The 24,748-nt window shown below is 32.3% G+C and overlaps 1 protein-coding gene across 1 annotated transcript; it reads right to left on the minus strand.

Moving 5' to 3' along the window:
* On the minus strand, positions 1-23,424 carry LOC140452923 (uncharacterized). Its single transcript, XM_072547244.1, has 3 exons — positions 23,313-23,424; positions 7,747-7,806; positions 1-820 (listed from the first exon to the last, which is right to left on the minus strand). Exon 3 carries the CDS (start codon positions 774-776, stop codon positions 243-245), a length of 534 nt encoding a protein of 177 aa, XP_072403345.1. The 5' UTR covers positions 777-820; positions 7,747-7,806; positions 23,313-23,424; the 3' UTR covers positions 1-242.
* Positions 23,425-24,748: the final 1,324 nt, after the last annotated feature.

A 24,748-nucleotide genomic window follows, 5' to 3' on the forward strand; every position in this document is an offset into this window, starting at 1 on the left:
TAAGACACAAAAAAATTAATTAATCAACACAAATTGTTGAAAATGTGTCATTTTTTAGCATTCTAAACAGTAATACTACCTTAATTAAACATAAATAATAATATAATTTTATAACACACTAACCATCAATGGGTGATAAACTTTTTATTGCTCATAGCATAATAGATTACCTATATACCTAGTACCCACCACCTAATTATTTCGGTTATCGCTAAGAATATTTGGCTATTGAAATATTATTACTATAGTCGGGGAAGTTTGTGTAAGACTCTTGTACTTTTCGGTGGAGGAGCTTTGATAGCTCCCGGTCCCTGAGGGTCAAATAGTGAGGGTCCGCTGCGTGGAGCACTTGGCGCTGGCCGTCTTTGTTGGCGCAGGTATTGGGGTGGTTCATTTCTATGTTTAATTATTCTCCTGGAAGATTCTCTCACAGGTTCCGGTAATATAGGAGAATAAAAAGATAAATTAACTTCGCCTGCCCGTCTTTGTTGGCTCGAGCGTCTTGTTGGCTCATCGGGGTTATCGCCAACAATATCTGGCTCTTCCAAGATTGGTTCTAGTGGTCGGCGCGGTTGAGCTCTACGCCTTGTACTTCTCCGGATAGGAGCTGCTCTTGGAGGAGCAGATGGGCGCTCTTCCCTCGAAGGAAGGATTACACGTCTTCTTAAATTATAGCGGTTCTCCTGGTCCTGGAGAGACGGATTTCCACGAACGTTGACAGATTCTTGAGGTCTGTTATCATTTGGTTGTTGTTGTTGTTGGTTAACATCACTCATTTTAAGAAATTCGCTTATGATTGAATCTTCGTAAGATGCGATGCCTAAAACAAAAACTATAGATTTAATGTATATTGTGAATAGTCTTAAAACACAGCTACAAACTTGGACATTTTTTAAGCTTTTATGCTTTAAGTTTAAAATTCAAGTTCTGGACAAGTATAAATAATATCAATACAGACCGAAACGGCAAGGTAAATAAATACCACCATGGAAAAATAAACACAAAAGAAGGAACTTGGAATGTGAGAGGTACTAATGAGCAGGGAGCTTTAAGAAACTTAGACCAAATTATGGAAAAATATACAATAGATATCCTTGTCCTGCAAGAAACGAAACAACTGGGAAATGAAATAATGAAAATAGGAATGAGCACACTGTTCAAGAGTGGAGGGACCAAGAGATATTTTGGAGTAGGATTCATAAGATAGCTAGCACAAGGTTTGATCACAAAGACATTCATAAGGTAACATGGACTTCTCCCGATGGAAAAAGGAAAATGAGATAGATCATGTCCTAATTGAAAACAAACATGATAAGGCAATAATCGATTGCAGGAATTACAGAGGTGCAGATACCAACAGTGACCATACACTAATAATAGCAAAACTAAAACAAGAACTACCAATAATACCAAAATCTGTTAAAGATAGATTAAATTACTAATTAGAGCGCCTTCAAGAGAAGCAGGTTGTAAACAGACTAGAGGAAGAAATAAATAAAAAAACTGGAGAATTCAGTCAAACAGGATATAGATGAAGAGTGTCAGACCATACAGACAGCCATGTCGGACGCAGCGTAAAAGTGTATAGAAAGAGAGCATATAAAAAGACGGCAAAACTGGTTTGATGAAGAATGTAGGAATGTTTTGGCAAGAAGAACCACGGCAAAACTACAAAGAGATAAAGAAAATACCCAAAATGCGATCAAAAACTATGTGGCAAGAAGAAGGGAAGTGCAAAGAATTTGCAGAAAAAAGAAAAGAGACCAACTAAAAAAGCAATTGAAAAACATAGAAGAAGCCTACATAAACAGAGAGGTAAAGAATTTCTACCCAGAAGTTAAGAAATCCAGAGATGACTCTTCTGCGAGTCTTCTTACAAACTCTCTCTGATGACGGGTAGACCCAGAAACACGTGTTAGGGAGTGGTAAGAGACTCAAATTAAATGGAAACGCAACCATTTTCGTATATGAATTTAAACAAGTTTGGATTTTACTTGTAGGATTTTTTTTTTTCTTTTTTGTATACTGTTTCATCATTGAAAAGTAATTTACGTTTGTTTAAATATTCAGATTTTAACATTATTACAGTTGTGTTGCCATTGTTCTAGGAAAGCTTTAGTTTGTTTTAAATGATAATTCTATTGACTCTTCTGGTGACTCTTGAGTTATTAATGTATGTTAAAGATCATTTTCTATGCCAGCAATAATGTTAAACGTAGGAAATTTTTTGGCAAGGTAAAGAAAAGTTCGGACCTAAACTTAAAAAGTTTTCTGCATTTGGTGGTGTTGCTTTGAGTTAAGTTCACTAGCCAACCATTCTCTGGTTTTAAATTTACTTTTAATTGGTTTCGTTTTTCTATAAGCTGTTTAATTTTATTTTGATTAAATACTGTTATTAATTTTGTTAAAAATATTTTCATATATTATTTTCTCTTTATTAAAAAATGCTCGTGTGAAATTATTATTGTATTTGTTAATTATGTGGTTTTTATTTTTTAACTGAAGTCATATAATCACAAATTATATTCAAAAAATACAATAATATGCAGGTCACCAGAAAAGCCAAACAAAATACAACAAAAATACAACAAAACATCAATAAATAAAATGATTTAGGTCATGATAAATCAAATTAAAATAAACATGAATAAAATGATGAAACAGTATACAAAAAAAGAAAAAACAAATCTTACAAATAAAATCCTTTAATTTGTAAGGGAGAGAGAATTTAAACTTGTTAAAATTCTCTCATTAACAAATGGTAGAATAAGAAATACATACAACTTATATACATAAATATACATAAAATATATAAATACATACAAGAAATAAATTTATATCTCACAATGGCATATCTTCATATATTTTTGGACTTCCAAAAGTACTTAAAAACAACATTCCTCTTCGCACAATTATTAGTAATATTGGAAGTCCGACATTCAACCTTTCCAAATATTTTGCAGACATTTTGGGAAATGGAATCGGTAAAATGGAATCATATACGGAATTTATGGGATGTTCACAATTTTATTTCAAAACAGTATGTACCAATTAATCACAAACTTATATCTTTTGACGTAAAAAATCATTATACTCTAACATTTTAATTCAAATAGCTTTAAACTGTGTGAAAACTAGATGGAATAACATATTTCTCTTCCACTTAAAGAAATTCTAAAGGTTGTAAAATTCTGCCTCAACTTAGCGTTCTTCCGACATGAACATGAATACTATTCTCAGATTTCTGGAGTGGCCATGGCTTCGCCTCTCTCAGCACCAATGGCAAACTTAGTAATGGAAATATTAAAAAAACAGTCATCTCTAAATTAAAATTCAACATACATTTCTACAAATGATATATGTTGATGACTGCTTACTCTGCATTCCGGATCATGAAATCGATCATACTCTTGAAATGTTCAATAATTTCCATAATAACATAAAATTTATTTATGAACTAGAAGAAAACAATAAAATTACTTTTCTTGACTTAAGTTTAGAATATAGCAACATTAACCGAATGATAACAACTAACTGGTGTACAAAAGATTTTTGGTCCAGAAGAATTTTTAATATCAACGCACACATAGTCCATAAAAGAAGTGTTGTATTCAGTCTAACTGAGATGGTAATTAAGCTGTTTAGCCCAAAATACCATTTCGCAAAACTGAGAAAAGCTGAAAGATATCTTATAACTATCACCATAATCATCATCAAAATAACTATCCACCAGAAATTTACAACATAATCTAATTAAAACATCTAATTAAAAAAGAAGTATTATCAGAAATCAATCAAATTGCAATACCAATCCTAAATAAACCCAAAGCATACCTAGCAATAATAATAATAATGTGACTAAATTAAAGAACACTGTATATCCTTATCATACATTAATGGATTTTGTAAACAAATGTCAAAAATGTTGGCAAAATATGATAATACGATATTAATGTTGGACATAAATCATCAAAAACATCTGGAAAATATTGTTCAAAATTTAAACCCAAGGTTAATAAAGATCATCAATCAAATGTTATTTATAGAATAAATAGTAAATACTGTAATTCAACATATATTGGGCAAATACACCAATGCCTGCATAGAAGGGTTGTTGAATGTTGCACACAAATATAGTGTACAAACACAACAGCCCTAGCCAAACATTCTCTAGAAAATAACCATTCCTTTGATTTTGAAAATGTACAGATTTTGGAAAAAGAACAAAATTACAACAAAAGATGCATATTATTATTGGACATGGTTTACATAAAAAAGGATCCAAATTTTATTAATAATAAGACCGATATCAAAGATCTTTCCAATATGCATCATAATTTAGTAAATTGAGTTGTTTTTAAATGCGCCATGGCGGATATTTTTAAGATACAACCCTGAACCAGTCGAGTTCTAAGATACCTGCTAGATGATATTTGTCAATGTTAGATACCAATATTTAAGGTCAGGAAACAACAAACTATGTATATATATACATATATATATATATATATATATATATATATATATATATATATATATATATATATGTATATATATATATATATATGTATATATATATAATTTATACATTTATACATCTACATAAATACAGATTGTTGTAATTTATTATTTCTTTTAGTGATACCTACAATGGGGACAATCCGATACAATATGAACACGTTTTGGAACTGAGAAGACATCAAGATTGAAACAACTAGCAAAATTACACCGAAAACTTGGCGCCCAGACCAACCGAAGGATTTTCTTACTCTAGTGCAGAGGTACCAAAAGTAACACCAAAATTGGAACCTATTTGATAGACACCCCAAGACCTTGAAACATCACAAAAATCGAAAATATAACACAACATGTGAATGACAGACTCCATAATACAACTATTACTAATAACATTCCATACATTGCTAAACTTAATTCGAATATCAATCAATGCGCAGATAAGCTTAGTCTTTCACTCCCAAATTACATATTAGATGAATTCTGGTTGTGACAAAAGAATTCATGTTATAACAGTCAAATATTAAAAATCTTAGTATTTTAATTAAAAACAAAACCAACTTATACAGTAGTTTCAATGATAAGTCGATAAACAATATCGCCAATATCGAAGTTCCTTTTCTAATTATTGACTTCTTAGCATTGGGTCCTAAATTTAACCTACCCACAACTCCTAAAGATATAGACAACTTTAAATTGATCAGTGAGGTAGAAAATATCATCACATGGACACCCGAAAAAAGACCAAAATCTAGTTAGAAGCTTACCTACTAATTAAATTACAAACTCCATACAACCCAACAAAACAGATAGGTCCCTCTCACTCTCAATCGAAAAAGAAACTAGAACCTATCTGAAAAAGAATCCGAATTTTCTAGTCACAAAATCCGATAAAAGTAATGTAACTGTCCTAATGGATAAGGATATGTCGCATATTCAAATATCATTGGACCTCCTGAGTGACCATGAAACTTAGGCATTGTTATATAAGTTGTAAGTATTTATTGTATAAGTTGGTTAAAAGACTCAAAAGTAGAGAACACACCTCAGATCAATTAGGGCTACCTAAAATTCCCAAACCTGATTTGCCCCTTAGAACAATAGTATCATGTATAAACTCATCTTTTCATCCTTTGGCAAAAATCATGTGTCAGCTACTTCTTTTAATAATTTTAACAAATTTAAGATTAAAGACTTCGATTTTGCACAAAAAATCAATAATACAATCATACCAGATAACTTAGTTGTAGTTGTGTCATTTCATGTTGTGTTATTATTCACTAATATACAACTTGACCGAATGACTTTAATACAGCCTATTTGTAAGATTCCTAAAAAAGTTTTTGTGTAAATTATTGCTTTTATTTATAGCCATACATATTTTTCTTTTAATAACAAGTTTTATAAACAAACATTAGAATTACTGATGGGTGGATCTGCCTTGCCAATAGTGACTGAAATTGTAATAAATAAATAGTTGTATTTTGTACATCAGAATGTGAAATTTTAATTTCCATTTATTTAACAATATATAGATGACCTGCTAACAGCTGTATCACATAATGAAGTGCAAAATACACTACCAATCTTTAATTCTTTCAACGCTCATCTGCAGTTTACTGTGGTACTTGATACTAGAGTTGTTAGAACTGAAAATAACATTATTTGTCTAGATTGGTATAGAAAAAACACTAACTCAGGTAGATATATACCTTTAAATTCTTATCACCCACCCTCTAAACAGATAGTTGATACAGTTCTAGCAATAAATTGATTTTCAAGGATTTCACATCCAATGTTTACAGAAATAAACTTCAAATTGGTATTTGAAAGTCTACTATGGACCTAATAATTATCCTAACAAACTATTAAACAAGCTGTTATACATAAACAAAAATAAATGTATTTAAATAATCTCAGGCAGATATATACCTTTTAATTCTTATCACCCCACCCTCTACACAGAATGTTAATACAGTTCTAGCAACTAAAAATAGATTTTTAAACATTTCACATCCAGTGTTTACAGAAAAAACTTAAAATTTTAATATGAAACTCTTCTATGTACCTAATTATTCTAAAAAACTATTAAACCAGCTGTTATACACAAACATAGAAATAAATGTATTAGACAGTAAATTAAATCAAGAACATACTAACATTGACACCTATGTACAGGTCAGATAATATGGAACATTACCATACATTAATAATCTTACACAACCTCTCACTAGATTGTTCAATCAATTTAATATAAAAATTCCTAATTATAATAATAAGAAGATAAATCATTCCACTCAAAACTAAAAGATGCTATCCCAATTGAAAAGAGTTGTAACGTCATCCATGGTATACCTTGTGAATGTGGTAAAATATACATACAGACAAGTAAAAGATGAGTCCTTCACAAGAGTGACTGCAAACATAAACCCCTTGCGACAAGTCTTAGCATACTTGTCAACGATAATGACCACTGTGTCTTCTATGCTATATCAATAATGTTCAAACTCTTTAAATCAGCAAAAACGAGGTCTAAAAGAATTATACAAGTAATTTAAGCTCAATTTACAAAAACTACCACAGTCTTATGTGAGAACACTGTGATGTGCTTCCTAATTTTACTTAAACATATTATGTTACATTATTTAATAACAAAAATAAAGATTAAGCAACTTATACTGCTCTTGTATATACTTGTAAAAATATTATGAAACACATGTAATCCAAATTACCACCAACATAAATGTAATTTAAACATAAAATTGTTGCTTCCCTTTTGAAATTATATTCATATAAGTATAGATCATAATCATACAGATTTGAACCTATAATATTTTACATTAATTACTAAAAGTTGCCAAAAGGTAGGCAGCACATGACTATGTATCTAAATGTTGACTACGAAGTCTAACCTACATTAAATCGTAACAATTTATATATAAGAAAAGTATTAAAATGGGTAAAAGTGGAACATAATAAAATAATTGGTTTTGTATTAACTTTAAGTTAATTAAGTAGTGGTGACATAATATATCGGTAGGACATTTTAAACGTTCCAACTAATTTATGACGCAGTAGAATGGAAATGCCGGTTTTTATAAAAATCAAAACTGTCAATGTAAAATATACCATATAGCATAATATTACCAAAGCCAAATAAGACATATAGAAGAAAATGAAATAAAATAGATAATATTGATTAATTTAAAAAATCTAATATAAAATACTTACCCCAGGGTCTGAAGAATAGCAGGAAAAGGTGTAGGAACTACAATACCAATATGGCTGACTCTGAAAGAGAAACGTTTAAATGTTAATAATAATTTATATCATTATACTTCGTATTTAGCATTTAATAATACTGTATAAATGATATCAAATTATATTAAAAAGGATATTAAAGAAATATTTATATTTAAAAATTTCCAGGTATACCTTTATAAATTAATCTTTCAATCAATCGACAGAAATATTCTTTCGTTGTTCATTAAAAAAGGGAAAAGAATCGTAGAATTTTCTGGAAAAAAGGAAATAGATATTTGACATAAACCGGATCACGTGACAATCACGTGACTTTTTTAGCTTAGTGTGATTGGTTGAATATATTAAATACAAATTAGCTGTCAATATTACAAATTTATTGTGACAAAGAATTAATTAATTAATCTTTTAAAATGTTTTTTGGGATTGTTTCTTAAGGGGCGATATTATATTAAAAATAAACACAATATTTTTACTTATTACTCTTAGATATTAATAGCAACCTTTAGAAAAATATATGCTGTGTTTTCTAGTATGAAAATACCGTGTTCATAAATAAGTACTTAATGTAACTTCTAAGCTATACAACCAAACACACGTACTTATAGCAAATATTAATAGTAAACAAACTAAACAGTAAATAAAATAGAACTTTACGAATTACCGACAATCAATATTTATTTATTTGCACCATATAATAAATAGTTATGTTAAATTATAACAACTGAAATATACCTATCTTCTAAATATACACTACCCAAAATTTTATGGGTTTAGTATACACTTCCACTATTTATAATAATTTTTCTTTTTTCAACGAAAGAATTCTGTAATAAAAGTTTATTTAAGCTGTTATTACTGTGAGCTAGGAATTTGTATGTTGTAGGTTTCTAACCATGAATCTGTCAAAATATGCCCGAGTTGAGCGAATGGACCTTAACAACATATATTTAGCAAATTTTCTAGATGTCTTGGGCAAAACGCACAAGACTTTCTAAAACCATTTTCTAAATTAAACCAGCTAAAAAAAGGTGGACTATAATTTACTGGCAGTTATTGTGGACTATTGTCATTTTTACATCTAATAAAAAATTGGAAAAAAAAATACAAATGTAATAATAAACACTTTTATTACAACAAATTAGAACAAATGTAAATCTTAGTTAGTAATACAAATATAAATAAAGTCGATGTACCGGGTGGTCCAATAAGCCGATCTCTCAGCTATACCTATATCACAAACTATTCATGTAATTTTAGGAGAAAAAATTCCTTAGTAAAGTGGCCAAGAGAAATCGCTAGAAATAACTTTTAAGTTTCTGGGTTAACCCAGATATGCCCAATTATACCAAGTGTTAAATAAGTAAACTAGAAAGAGGCCTAAATTTTGCACAAAGTTGTTCAAGGATTTTTTTTTATTTTTTCAAATAAAGGGGGGGGAGTGGGAAAGTATTTGAAAGGAAATACCTATAACTTTGGTTTGGATCAACCGATTTTAACGAAATTAGTGTCATTAGAGAGAGTGTGGACGAATTAATTTACATCTACTATAAAATAATTGTATTTAGTTTTTTTAATTGTCATAGGTAGAGGGTACTTTCGAATCTACTCCATTTTCATTGCTATCTCCTATCCTATCATTGTTATTAATAAATATCTATTTTCTAAAAGTATCAGGTATTCTATCTCAGAAGTCCCCAATGGCGAAAAATTAGCGTCCATTTCTAATAACATACAGTTGATTAATTCTCTGTCCCAACTCAGAATGATCCACAAAATATCCTTCTCTCCAGTACTTCCCACAAATCACTAATAAGCTAACGAAACTCTTTAGAAACTTACCCGTTACAATAGCCCTAAAAATTAACAGAACTGTAAAGTTGTTGTCGAAGACCAAAACTCCATTGATCCCTTTTGAACATACTAGTGTTGTCTACCACATACCTTGTGTAGAGTGAAACTCATGCTGCATTGGCGAGACCAGCTGCTCTCTTCAAGGTCGTCTAACTTCTTATAAAAGCGATATTAGGATTTCCAAACCTTCTTTTGCCATCTCAACCAAACATGAAATCCACTTCACAAAATACTGGCAAAACAACAAAATTATCATAAAAGATGCCTCCTTGAAATGTGCCATATTCTTAAATATTCATTAGTCCTTAATAAATAAACTAACATTGATAATTTAAGCCAGATTTATCACTCTCTGATCTTACACAATATATAAGAATCACACTAAACTTCATATTTTAGCTGAACAAATAGTCTAATAATTCCACCATTCACAACCTCCATTCGAACAAAGTATTTCTCAAAAAAGTAACTTCCCAATCTAAAACATTTGATTCGCATAGATTATCTTCCCCAAATTTTAGTGTTAAACGTGATAGTAGTAGTGTAGTAGTTCCAGTATGTATACCAGAGTCTACCACAGGTCAGGAGGATTCTTTTATTTATGATTCTTCTTGTTTTCCTATTGCATCCTCTGATTGTGTAGGTAGAGATAATAAGATTAGTTTGGTACCATTTAAAATTTTTGACCAATCAGATAATGGTTGTTTTGATTTGAATTCATTATTAGTGAAGAAACATAATGATAATAGACCTTATCTTCCTATTAAAATTTTAGGACAATCTTATTTAGCTCTTTTAGATAGTGGCTCAAACATTTCTGTGATAGGTTCACATTCATTAGCTTTATTGAAAAAGGCTGAGATTTCTATTATGCCCATTTCTTCTCTGCAAGTATCTACTGCAGATGGTACAGTTCAGTCTATTACAGGCAAATTTGAAACTGAAATCACAGTAGCAGATTTATGTAAGCAAATTACATTCTATATTATTCCCTCAGTTCAGAATTCTATAATTTTAGGTATCGATTTCTTAAATGCTTTTAATAGCACACTAAATTGTTCTAATTTTTCTTTTTCTGTTTCTCAATTTAATCTGTCTGTACTTAGTACTATTCAGGACTTTTCGAGTTTATCTAGTCTCGACCAAAGACAATTAGAGAATATGATCTCTAAATTTGTATCTCTTTCATCAAAAGACAAGTTAGGTCGTACCTCCTTAATATCTCATACTATTGAGGTGGGAGATACTACACATTTTAGACAATATCAGTATCCTATTTCTCAGGCATGGCAAGTTGACTTGGAAAAGGAAATCGATTCCATGTTAGAGTTGAAAATCATTGAACCTTCCACGGCTTCTTACTGTAGTCCATTGTGGTTAACAAAGAAAAAAGATGGATCTTTTAGGGTCTGCTTCGATGGTCGAAAGTTGAATAGTATTACTTCAAATCGGGATGTTTATCCTATTCCCAGAATAGATGTCATTTTAAGTAAACTCCATAATGCTAAGTACATTTCTTCTATCGACCTATCTAAAGCTTTTCTTCAAATACCTTTAAGTGAAGAAAGTAAAAAGTATACAGCTTTTGCAGTCAGTGGGAAAGGATTATTTCAGTTTGTCACTATGCCTTTCGGTCTTGTTTTAGCTCCTCAGACAATGTGTCGTTTGATGGATTTAGCCATTGGTCCTCAATTAGAGCCCTATGTTTTTTATTATTTGGATGACATTTTGGTTGTCACTCCTGATTTTTCACTTCATATGGAAATTTTAGATAAGTTGTTGTTACGTCTCAAAGAGGCTAACTTGACTATTAAGTTAGATAAGTGTCAGTTTTGTCGTCCTAGTCTTAAATTTTTAGAATATGTAGTTGATAGTAAAGGTTTAAGGACAGATCCTGATAAAGTTACAGCCATTAAGGACTTTCCTATACCTAATACTACCACCCAAGTCCGTAGGATATTGGGAATGTGTGGATATTATCGTCGCTTTGTTCCGTCTTATTCTACTTTGTTGTCCCCACTTACAGATTTGCTTAAAAATAGGAAAAAAGGCCAAAACATTACATGGACTTCAGAAGCCGATGATGCTTTCTGGCGTATAAAAGAAGCTCTTACTAGTGCTCCTGTCATGACGTTTCCGAATTTTAAAGAGCATTTTTACCTCATGACAGATTGTTCCAACACTGTTTCAGGTGGTGTACTATTTCAGATAAAGGATGGTTCGGAACACCCTATAGCTTATACCAGCAAAAAGCTTAATAAAGCACAGAAAAATTATTCCACTACAGAAAGAGAACTTCTTGCAATTATTCATGGTCTTGATGCCTTTCGATACTATCTTGAAGGTCGTAAGTTTACTATCATTACAGATCATAGTTCTTTATTATGGTTACATTCTATGAAAAATCCGTCACAGCGTTTGTCCCGTTGGATTTGTAGGCTTTCTGTTTTTGATTATAGAATTGTGCATGTTGCAAAGCCAATGCTGTTGTGGTTGCAGACGCGTTGTCACCAACGTTCGATATCAATCTTTTAGATCTGTCCACTTTATTTCCAGATAATTGGTATCGAAAGATGATTCATAATGTCACCCAAGAACCTAGTAGATATCCTGATTTCAAGGTGGAAAATAATATCCTTTATAAACAGTTATTAGTCCTGTCGAATCTTTATCGAATATGTCTGATTGGAAAATAGTAGTCCCAACAGCTAATAGGGATGAAGTGTTGAAAACCTTTCATGATGATGTGACATCAGGTCACTTTGGTTTCTACAAAACTTTTAGTAAGATAGCTGAGCTATATTACTAGCCTGGTTTGCGCAACTTAGTTAACAAATACATTTCGAGATGTAGAGTTTGTGCAACATGCAAGCCGAGTAACCTACCTCAAGCTGGATTAATGGGTTCATTTAGGAACATTAATTTTCCTTGACAAATGATATCTTTAGATCTTATTGGACCATATCCACGTAGTTATTCAGGTAATACGTATTGTTTGGTTGTTGTACATTACTTCACCAAATTTCCTTTAGTTTGTCCTCTTCGAAAGGCTACAACTCCAGCCATATTGAAATTCTTAGAGGAACAAGTTTTCTTTTTTTGTGGTACTCCGCAAATACTTTCGTGTGACAATGGTCCACAATTCATTTCAAAAGCCTTTAAAGATCTTTTGAATAAATATAAGATCCAAAAGATTTTCTACAATGCCTCTTATCATCCGCAAGCTAATCATACTGAACGGGTAAATCGCAGCATTGTTACTGCTCTTCGATCTTATACCTACACTGATCATAGAGCTTGGGATCAGTATATTCATTCAGTCGCTCAAGCCATTCGAACTTCTGTTCATGAAGTTATTCAATGTTCTCCAGCTTAGGTTAATTTCGGTAGGCATGTTCCTTTGTCAGGTGATTATTTTGGATTAATTTCTGAGAATTCAGCAACCTTTCCTCAAGTTTCGGAGAAACTTCATCGTATGGATGATCTCCAAAATTTACCTCCAATCTTCGCTGACATTAGGAAGAAGTTAAAGGCCTCTTACCTTAGAAATCAGAGTCAGTATAATTTGAGGAAACGAGACATGCGATTCTTTATTGGCGATCGAGTATTGAAGCGAAATTTTGTAAAATCAAGTAAGGGTGATGCCATTTCTGCTAAGTTCTGCCAGAAATATATTCCCTGTACTGTCGTTCGAGTAATTTCTCCTTTAGTATATGAATTAAAAGACAATTCAACAAATAGACGAATTGGTCAATTTCATATAAAGGATTTACTTCCAGATAATACAGTGGATGACATAGCATCCTCTTCTTCAGATGAAGATTAGGTTTATCTATTAAAGTTAATCTACCATTTGACTATTATAGTTTTGGCTCGGTTTTGATTACGATTTGGTATTTTCTTGGAACTTTATTAATAATCACCAGACATTGTATATGTTCAGCTTATTCCTTGCTTATTATTTGGTTATATAAGTTTAAATTATTAAGCCTTTTCATTCTTATTATTAGGTACATTTATCTTTGTTTACTTTATACTGGTATGGAATGATATTAAATACTACTATTATATATTTTGTTTGTTAATTTGATTATCATCTTTTGTTTATTTGGTTTGCCATTTTGGAAAGAATGTTGTGATTTTTTGTGTATAGATTTAATCACTTAGTCATACTTTATTTTAATTAATATTCTGATGTACTATATGGGATGATTCTAAAATCAGTTACTAGGAACTATTTATACACTTAATTTTTAGGTTTTTTGGTATACTCTTATGTCATATGGACTATTTTGCCTGTGTATATTTGATTGAATATGTGGGTTCGAAGTTGTTGTTCAAACAAGTTGGCCACTATTGTTCAATGGATTTCGTAACTCCTCATTTTCATGGGAAAAATATACAGATGACTGGGCAGTACGATGTTTCATTCTTAATTAGCTAACGATCTTCAATTTGAATTCTATTTTGAACATTTTAGTTTTAATCTTGAGTCTTTCCAGACTATGTTCAATTATAATTACAAAAGATTTCCTTTAGCTGATTTCTTACTCTCACTTATGTTAAGATATTCTTGACATTGCTACCTCTATGGCTAGCATAGTTAGATTGCTTTCTGAAATTAGTAATTTATATTTTAGTCAACAAATGACCGTTTACAGTTACATTCACTTCTTTCTTTAGGCATCCACTTATTGATTTTGGATTTAGAACTAGAACATATCTTGTTCTTTCTTAGTAATGTCAGAACGAATCATTAATTTGCAGTTTCTACAGAAATTGGCCTGTTCGTTCTTGATGTTTGTTTGTTGATTATTTACTTATTATTTACTTGATTACTTACTTCTTTAACTATTACTTTTTTGATATGTTGAGTAGTTATCATTGGCTTACTAAATGCCTTGTAACTCACTTATGTCTGATATTCTTATAAATCTGTTGTAGCTACCTGCTATAGTTAGTGAATATCAGCATGAGTTAATTTGTTTGATGTTGATTTAGATTCAATGATTTAGTCTATGAATATTGTGGTTTAGGCACATATTACCGGATGTGGGTATAGGTTGACCTAATTTATTTAGATTATTTGATTAGAGTGTGAATTGGTTACCCATTTGCCTGGTCGATTATACCTTTGGATATGCTATTCTATAAATCTGTTGTCCACTGGTTGATCAATTTTGGATTTAGTGCCCAATTCAACACTTAAATTGGTTTATATATGTTTGGTATTTTTTTTTACTTATAAATTGTGAATCGGTCCACACCTCTGCCTGATTGATTATCCTTGGATATTCTACTATAAATCTGTTGTCCACCGAATAGTCAATTTTGGAATCAGTGTCCGATTTCACATTATTTTCAGATATAGTATTTGTCTTTACGACTATTTTAGGCTACGTGAAAGCTTTAATGTAGTTGTGTACTGTAGATAGTATGTGACTTGGAAGTCACTTAGTAATATTTGGATATCTTTAGATGTCTCCTTCTTTCTACATCATTCATCATCTGTGGTAAATTACAATCTTGCGAATCGATGTGGATTGTTCGGAAGTTAGTGTATTTTAGCTACATTTGGCAAACTAGTGCCATGGCTAAAAATTTAAATTTTAGATTGGTTTGTATCCTTGGCTTCTACTGCAATGATGGAAACTTTGGCGAACCAACAGTTAAGCGCCTGTTCGAGCTATTGCCATGGCGCACGGTTCATACGTATTCTATAATTGTTGTTAGATATGAAAAAAAAAAAAAAATATTTTCATTTAAAATTTTTTTTTTCTCCGAGTAAGAGGGGAGTGTAACGAGTCCGTCACTTTAATAATTCTTTAGTCATTATAAATAAAAAAAAAAAAAGAAAGAAAAGGAAACAGGTATTAATTAAAATATTTAGTTTTCACCACAAATTTTAATACCTATCCAAATATATACAGTATAATTTTGCTTTTATAATTACCCACCACCAATTATGTACAGTCAACCTAGTTATATACAAAAAAATAAATACCCCCGTTATACACAACTGATCCTAGATGATCTGAATTTATAAATAATAAAATATAAGAAAATTTTAATGATTTGTCCTAAAAAGGTAATTTACTGGCCTACTAGAGAGGTAACCCTGTACTTCGGCTTTCAATTAAATATTCGGCAAAAGTAATGAGGACACTATCCTGACGGGATAGATGTCCAAAGGTTTAAATATATAATAATACAATAACAATTAATAACTCTCTGATTAAATGTGTACACATAAAACCGTACAACAGAGTTGAAAGGGAGGACTTAAAAACCTCTACCTGTAGTTGACAATTAGTCCTTAAATGTTATTCAGTAAATTGTTTACAAAAAAATGACGGTTCTTATTATTAAATGAAATAGTAGAAGTTAAATATACAAAAAAAATATTACACAAAAAAAATGATTAAAATTGGTGAATAAGACTTAATACAAATAAATAGTGTTCCACACTCTAAATGGGGGAGATCGTTCCAACTAGTTCCCTGAAGTTGTCCGGGAATAGTTTCAGAGAGGTCTGGACCTCTAAAGGAACAGCTATGGGTGACGGACAATTGTGTAAATCCAAACTTATATTTCTTTCTTTTTTTTAAAATCCAAAATCCAAAAAAAAAAACAAAATACCAAATTGTTCCCCTGACTTCTGCTTGACTCCCAAAGGTAGGCGGCTCAGAGTGGCTATAAACCAAGCAGGACACTTAAAAAAAAACCCAAACTAAAACTGTCTGCTACTTCTTTGAACTCAAGTGCTTTTCACGAACGTCGAAGCAGAAGTGCGCAATGGGCACGGGTTTTAAGCTAGCTTTAGTTTATTTGTTTTTGTTACATCAATCCCCATTGTTTTTGTTACACCACGTACAATTTTTTTTACCAATCCTTTTTCAACATTTCGCACATTGAAGGTACGACCACCCACTAAGAAATAGAATAAACACAATGTGCTGATAGTCCTATTTTCTATACAAGCAAAACGGTTGTCACCACAATAAAACCAAATGATACCAACGCTAAAATTTAAATTCACCAGACGATTAAGTTAACGGACTTCAGAGCTTTGTAGTTAGTTGTGTTTTTTGTTAAGATATTTGCTATTGTACATACATGAACCTTTAAAAAGTGAAAAAGTAGCTTTAATTTGATATCAAAAACCTGCATATACGTCATGAGGAGCGTATTTTATTTAAAAAATTAATTAACGAATATCTTCTGTTCAAAAATGAATTACCATTCCAACAGAAGTTGGCAAAATCATCACAAGATTAAAAAGAAGCAGAGCTCCTTGAAGCTCCTTAAGAATTATTTAAGAGAAACAAACTGCGAACTCTAACTAGCAAGAGCTATCAGCGACAAGAAGATCAGATTTAACAGGAAGAAGAAGACAGGAATGGCCATCCTAGACATCGAGAAGGCATATGACACGGTCTGGAAAAAATCCCTAATCTACAATATGGACAGAGCTTGGTTACCTCATTACTTAGTTAACATATGTGACACAAATCTAATTAATAAAACTTTTCAAGTTTTCCGCCAACCAAAAGACGTCCAGAATTCAAGAAATCCAAGAAAGGACGCCTCAGGGCAGTATACTCTCGCCTATTTTGTATAACATTTTTGTTTTAGACTTACCAACAGATCCAAAAACAAGTACAGCCCTCTACGCAGATGACACGGTAATCTACGCAACAAGAAAAGAGGACAGAAGAATTGTCCAAAACATAGAAAACTAGCTTGGAAGAATCACAGAATTCACGGAAAATGGAAAATAAAGATTAACACCCAAAAGACGCAGTTCACCATGTTTACACAGGAGAAAAACCCACCAGTAGTAGTAATCACAATGGGAGCTAACAAGATCCAATCAGAAGATTCTGACAAGTACCTAGGAGTCCATCTCGACAGGAAACTCTTCACGAAGAATGTAACGAAAGTATTTTGCCTACCTCATTGTAAGAATATGGGGTATAAAATTGGGGACAGAAATTATGGGGGCGAAGATAGGGCAAGCAAAACAATCGTTACTGGTGCGAACGGCACTCAGGGGTTAGCTGGAGAGCTGGGGTCGTGGATAAGTGAACGACAAGGGTTCGGATTTGGGCAGCGACAAAAAAAATGAAATAAAGGGGTACTTACATAAATCTCCTGGACAAAATGAATAAAATTGACAGACAAGAAATACCTCTAGCTATTTCAAATGAACGCCGCTTCGAGAAGACTTCCTGCTGGAGGAAAGAAAGATTCTACTTTCCTAAAAAGTAAACACACAAAAAAGATTAGGAGATTTTTCTAAACTAAAATAAACAAAATGGTAGGAGAAACAAATCAACCGTTTATTTTTGTGTCAAACAAACAGTTATCAAAAATACAGATTGCACCAGAAGCATACTAAATAACATAGTAACAAAATTAACAAAAACTTACGTGCTCATCTGTTTACAAAGGAGATTGCTATAAAAATCTTCGAAATGGTTCTTAGGTTATTTATTAATATGGCCAAATTAGATTATTAAAAGTTAAGTTAAAATTAAATTAAAATTAAAATAGTTTTACAACAACAGCAGATTTAAATGAAAGCAATTATTAATTATCAAAAAATAATGTCTATTTAATTTGGAAAAATTAATATGTTAATTGTTACCTTAATTCATAAACTTTGCCACTTAACTTTGAAAAACTTTATTACTTCCTCCTCTGGGATTGGAGCTGCAACGACAAAACTCTCAACTGGGACAAAAAGGAAACCATTTCTATACGCAGGAACGAAGATCTGACGTAGATGGGGCTGGATCAAGCAGGCAAACGACAACAAAGCTGGTGGGACATCCTATATAATCATTTTCCAAAATTTCTTCAGTTCCGGTGTACTGCACAAATCTTATGATGACTACTCTGTTCTAAACTGCCATTATGCAAAGAGTATTATCACCTTAACCGGTCTTAAGACATAACACAAAAAAATTGAATCGACTCCCGATTCAAAATCGCCCAAACATCTTTCTACTCTGAAATCTCTTGCTTGACTCCCTTTGCGTTAATTTTACAAGTTCAACGCCAAATAATTTCCCTTCACGTCTTCGGAACCAGTTGTGCCTACAAACTTAAAACAAACATAATACCCTCGACAATCGTTCGTAACAACCTTGAAATATTTCCAGCTTTATTACGTTTTATAAAAATTGAATACCTGACATGCAATATTTTTTCTAGGAACGGTTGAACTTAAATCGCCATAAAATATCGATCGTTTTAAAATTCCTTTGCAAACAGAAAAACGAAAATATTCCACCGACAGGGGCGTCTTTAGAAATTTTTAGCATATAAATATTTCGTAGTTAAAAAAATTTAAAACGCTACAAGAACAGGCAACAAATCAAGATAAAAGCAAATATTGCTAAAAAACTAATACTTCCTTATATTTTTAGGTCCAGTCCACTATCGACGGCCAAGAAGATCCAGTTATACTAGGCCTACTTTAGATCGCTGTCCCAGTATGGAGCTCCACCACGGAAACCAACTGGAAGAAGCTAGAAACTACAGAAACGTCATGCTACAGAAATATCGATGGATCAACATGGAAAAAAAAATAACAAATGCAACCATCAGAGAAAATATATTTTAGTATACACCACTAAGGGAGGTGTCTAAGAATAGGATAAGATACTTCTTCCACCAAACCACAAGAAGACTCCTAAAGACCAGGGAGATCCACGCCAAAAATCGGATCCAGAGGATGTACAGGTCAAAACACAGACTGATCGACCATTTTTATTGACCATTTAAGTTGACCATAAGAATAAGCAGTGAAGAGATCACAACAAAATGTATTGTACAGGGTATAAACGAATGGACACTAAATAGGAAAAAAATGAGACAGTCACAACAGCCGAATAGCAGACACAAGAGTCGTTAAAATAGCAAGAGACAATTCACCAAGTTAGAAGAAGTATCGGCCAGCGCCAGCCACACCAGATATGGAGTGAGAATCTTGCAGTGGGAGTGGGAGTTTGCAGTACATGAAAGAACACATGGAGGTTTAAAACAAAGGTAAGTGAAGTGTTTCGCATATTGAGGGGACGTTAACGGGTTGACAGATGTATGTTAACGAGTACCGTGGATGTTTCTTTATGATTATCCTTAGAATTTTCCTTTCAGTGGTCCATAAGTTTTATTTAGCATTTGTTGATATAGGTTTTAGCGGTTGCGTGATTTAATACTTCTAAATTTGCCATATAGGGCCGTTAGGCGTGCAGCTCTTCTTCTTACCCGATTTAAGATGTTTTTAAAGTCGGTATCCCAACGTTTTTTTTTGTAGTGTTTTTGTAAACTCTGCCCAGCTTGGACACCGAGGTTCCCAATTTAAACTTTTCTCCGTTAAGCCTTATATGGTTCTCAATATCTCATTGGGGTGAGCCGTGATATCTGAACAGAATTACTGCGTTTTAGCAAGGTTAAGAGTGACTTTCGATTTGTTACACCATTTAACGATTTTGTCTAGTTATATTTCAGCCTTATTGAATAAAGGCTAATCCCTTGCGGAACGATAAGCGGTACCTGATCAGTGTATATGGAAGGTGGATATAGAAGGTGGATATATAGAAGGTGGATTTGGATCTATTGGTGGAAGGTGAAAGTCGCTGTTGTAGATTGTGTATACTATTGTAGATAAAATTGAGCCTTATTATACTTCTAGTGTAGTGAAGTGTGCGGAGAATTTACCTGCAACTTTAACTAGAACTATCCCGTTGGAGCGATAGGAATTATTAATTCAGCTCGGTGTAGTACATCAATCAAGCTTAACTGTAAGACTTAATCAAATGCCTTCTGGAAATCCAGAAAAATGCTGATTGCAAATCTGCGGTGTTCATTGAGGGCCTGGATTGCTGCTTCAATTAAAGCATTATAAGTTGAATGTCCATCTTTGAATCCAAGTTCGAAATTTGGGATTATGTGCAAACCTTCTCGGAAAATTTCCAAAATTCTCTCGTAAACTTTACTTAGATTGTTTAACAGAAAGATAGGTCTACAGCATTTCGTGCTACCTTCACGAATACCTGACGATACCTTCAGGTATTCGCGCTACCATCGGATGATCGTTAACTACCAAGTGCGGCCGGGGATTTTTAAGTATGTCTTCTACTTCTGCTCGGTTGCTTGTCTAAATTGCTGTTTTGGGTTGTCTGGGGATCGGAATACGGCCTAATTTTTGAATGAATTGGCCTTATCTTGTGGATTATTTAAGACGATGTTTACTTTGAAATGTGGTATTTTGTCAAAAAAACTTTGTATTTTTTGTCTGGTTAGGATTTTGAATTTATTACAAAATTTTTCGTTATCACGGTAGTCCAGGCTGGAGGTAACTCGCACCCACTGTTATTGTTTCAGCTTGTTAACCGTCAGTCTGATGGATGCCGATAGACGGTTGTATTTGATAAGGGGATTACGATAGCTTTTATACTATCTGATTAATCTCAACTTTACTTGAATTTTAGCTAGGAAAGAACTCTTGGTGGAAATGTTGGAGTATATATATACAACTATATTATATTTAATCTTTGAAATGGTTAGAGAGGAAGGTTCTTTGAGAAAATTTTCAAATTTGTGATATTCCTCTTTTAACTTGGCAACTGGACTCATTTAGCATAATTAAAGCCGCTTCTTTGATTTTTCTCTTTTTAACATATGTTTCTTTTAGGACTATACTTGAATCATTCCATTGAACCTTACGTTCATTTTCCCATGCGTGTTTACATTCAACCTCGACAATCGTCTAGTATACTGAAGCATTTCATTATCCTCGAAATCATTTCATAATATATATTATGAATTAAGATTATTCAAAATATTCATACCTTTTTTTCTAGCGGCTTTATCATGATATGATGTCTATTTTATTTTATACACTCTCGTTCTTTTTAATTGTCAAAGAAATATATTAAAAACTTCTATGTATAAGCCGTTTTCTAAATTTACCAGCAAATGATTTTTTTTGCAGTCGTACGATCTTGTCATCACAATATACACGATAAAATTTATCACCCAACCGACTCTGTCGTATACTGCTGCAGACTGACTTGTTTGTTTGCCGTCAAATCGCGCCGATTTGGTCGAATTATGCAAATACACGATCAAATTACGTTCAATTTTGTAGCAGCATTTGACAAAATTGTATTGCAGCTTTGGAACGTGAGTGGCGGGCTTAACTGTATAAAATTTATTAAATTTTTGGACAGTCTTCTATTGAACTATTCGGTCTGCTGCAGAATTGGAAACAAAGCAGAAATTCGACCGGTATAGGCTAGGCTTTGACTAGGATCAAGAGATTAGGTTTCCATTCGAAACACCCCATAATATAATGTAGTTAAGCAGCTCTTTCTATGGAATTAAATGCTTCTATTATGTCTCCTAGGTCTCCTCTCCCACTTAAAGATAGAAAACGTAACCAGTGGATCAGAACCAAAACAAAGACAGTAGACGCGATAGAACAAGCAGCAAAACTGAAATGGCCAGACCACAGATGAGGTGGAAAGATGACATCAGGAAACAAGGAGGTCCCACATGGCATTTTTTTTAATTTTACTAGAAGAACATGCCAAAATCTTATCTTTGGAAAGAAAAAGGACATAAAAAACGACTGATATTTATGCTAGTTTTACTTGAACATGCTAAAATCCTATCTTTGGAAATGAAAAAGAACATCAAAAAACACTAATAGGTATGCTATTTTCAGATATTCATTATGTACCCATATATAAAATTATTGTGTGTATTCGTTGTAAACTGTTGAAAATAACTTTCTCACTTATAATTTATCTAGATCATGACCTGTGAAGATTTTCTTTTGTTATTTGCTTAATAACCGTTATGCTTTTTTACACAAAGTATTTGACGTGTGTTTTCCTATATGATACCCAAAGTAGAAAATGGATTTTATAGTATCTACTTTCGTAGAAATAAAAATGAAAATCGATTTTTCCAGTTTCTTACCTACGAGCTACTATGTGCACTGATATAACGAATGCCCAAAGATCATTCCAATATCATTTACATATTTTCATCAATGATTTCAAAAAGCGGGAAAGCGAATTGTCTCGGCGATTAAGGCGGCGTCGTCTGCATAACATATTATTTGGATTTCTTTGTTCCCCATTCTGTAACCATGACCTTTACGTACTGCTTCTATTATTATTTCGTCCATTATTATATTAAAGAGAAGTAGGCTTAACGAGTCACCCTGTCTGACTCCGCTTTGTACTGATATACACTGTGTAAGTTTTTCATTTATTTTTGCCTGTATTCAATTATGGAAGTAGATGGTTTCCATGGTTTGCGTAATACTAATTGGTATGTTTCTATTTTTCAGTAGGTATAAGACGTCTTCGACTTGGATGCGATCGAAAGCCTTTGTCAGGTCTATAAAACATAGATATGCTGGTTTATTGTACTCGACGGCCTTTTCAGTGATTTGTCTTAGTACAAATACGGCGTCTACGCAGGATCTTCCGGATCTGAATCCTTATTGTTCGTCTGATAAAGTTGTTAGTTTATTGATTTTGTTGGTTAGGACTTTTGTGTTAAGCTTGAGTGCGGTATTCAGTAGGTTTAGAAATTTCAGAAATAAATTCACAAAAGAAATAAATAATCCTTATTTATATCGAAATTATGGTACTTACGCAAATCGAATGTCCATGTTTTTTTAAGTTCTAATATTATACTAAAATATATAGCCACTAAACTAATAAACAGTTCTTAATACAGTAAAGAAATAAGCATAACTGAGTATTGGATATATTATTTGTGGAATTAACAATGTCGCCCTTCTTTTATAGTTGCTTATGACGTCTAACCCCTCCCAAATACAGGCATGTTTGCTGTTGATTTAAAACAACTCACAACGCTAATGCGTTTTAATTAATGCTAGTCCTATGGATTTTCTTTTACGAGTTATGAATAAAACTGGCTACAACAAAATTATTTCAGAACATTTATTAAGTTTTTAATACAGCGATAACCAAGTGACAATACCCTTTACATTAATTACATAAATACCAACACCGAAACTTTTATATTTTGATTAAACATATAACACCCTTACCACCACCAGTTCTTAAACAACATATTTATTAATTTTAATCTGAACTATGAAATAGTTCGTGAACTAAATGTAGGTACTTCAGCTGGACTACCTATATACCTGTATTTACCTATATATTTAAGGTACTATTAACCCTTACCGTCACCAGTTCTTAAACTACATATTTATTAATTTTAATCTGAACCATGAAATAGTTCGTGAACTAAATGTAGGTACTTCAGCTGGACTACCTCTATACCTGTATTTACCTATATATTTAAAGTACTATTAACCCTTACCGCCACCAGTTCTTAAACTACATATTTATTAATTTTAATCTGAACCGTGAAATAGTTCGTGAACTAAATGTAGGTACTTTGGCTGGACTACCTATATACTTTTATTTACCTATATATTTAAGGTACTATTAACCCTTACCGTCACCAGTTCTTAAAGAACATATTTATTAATTTTAATCTGAACCATCAAATAGTTCGTGAACTAAATGTAGGTACTTCAGCTAAAATACCTATATACCTATATTTACCTATATATACCTATATATTTAAGGTACTATTACCGTCTAGAACAGTGTTTCCCAAAAAATGGCAAGAAATTTCAATCATCAATCATTGGCGTACAAACAAATACCTTTGTGCCTTTTGCAACGAAGTTTTTAGCAATGGCGTTATGTAGCCATCTAAGCTGGAAGATCATCTGAGAATATGTCACCCTAATAAAACAGATAAAGATTTGAAATATTTTCAAACACTTAAAGAGAAACTTCAAAAGAAATCCACGCTGGACAAAATGTTCGTTTTGGCCTCATAAACAAACGATGATGGTTTGCGGGCGTCTTATAATATCTCGTTGACTATAACAAAGTCCGGAAAACCTCATACTATCGAAGCGTTTATTTTGCCAGCCGTTAAAGAGCTTTTAAAAACTGTTCTACACAAACCTGCATCTGATATCATTAAAACAGTTTCTTTAAAAAACAACACAATTTAAAGATGTATTGATGAAATGAGTTAT

The sequence above is a fragment of the Diabrotica undecimpunctata genome, chromosome 11, assembly GCF_040954645.1.
Source record: "Diabrotica undecimpunctata isolate CICGRU chromosome 11, icDiaUnde3, whole genome shotgun sequence".
In the NCBI taxonomy this organism is placed as follows: domain Eukaryota; kingdom Metazoa; phylum Arthropoda; class Insecta; order Coleoptera; family Chrysomelidae; genus Diabrotica; species Diabrotica undecimpunctata.

Coding starts and splice junctions, on each gene's coding strand:
- LOC140452923 (XM_072547244.1), bottom strand. CDS start 776: ATGAGTGATGTTAACCAACAACAACAACAACCAAATGATAACAGACCT.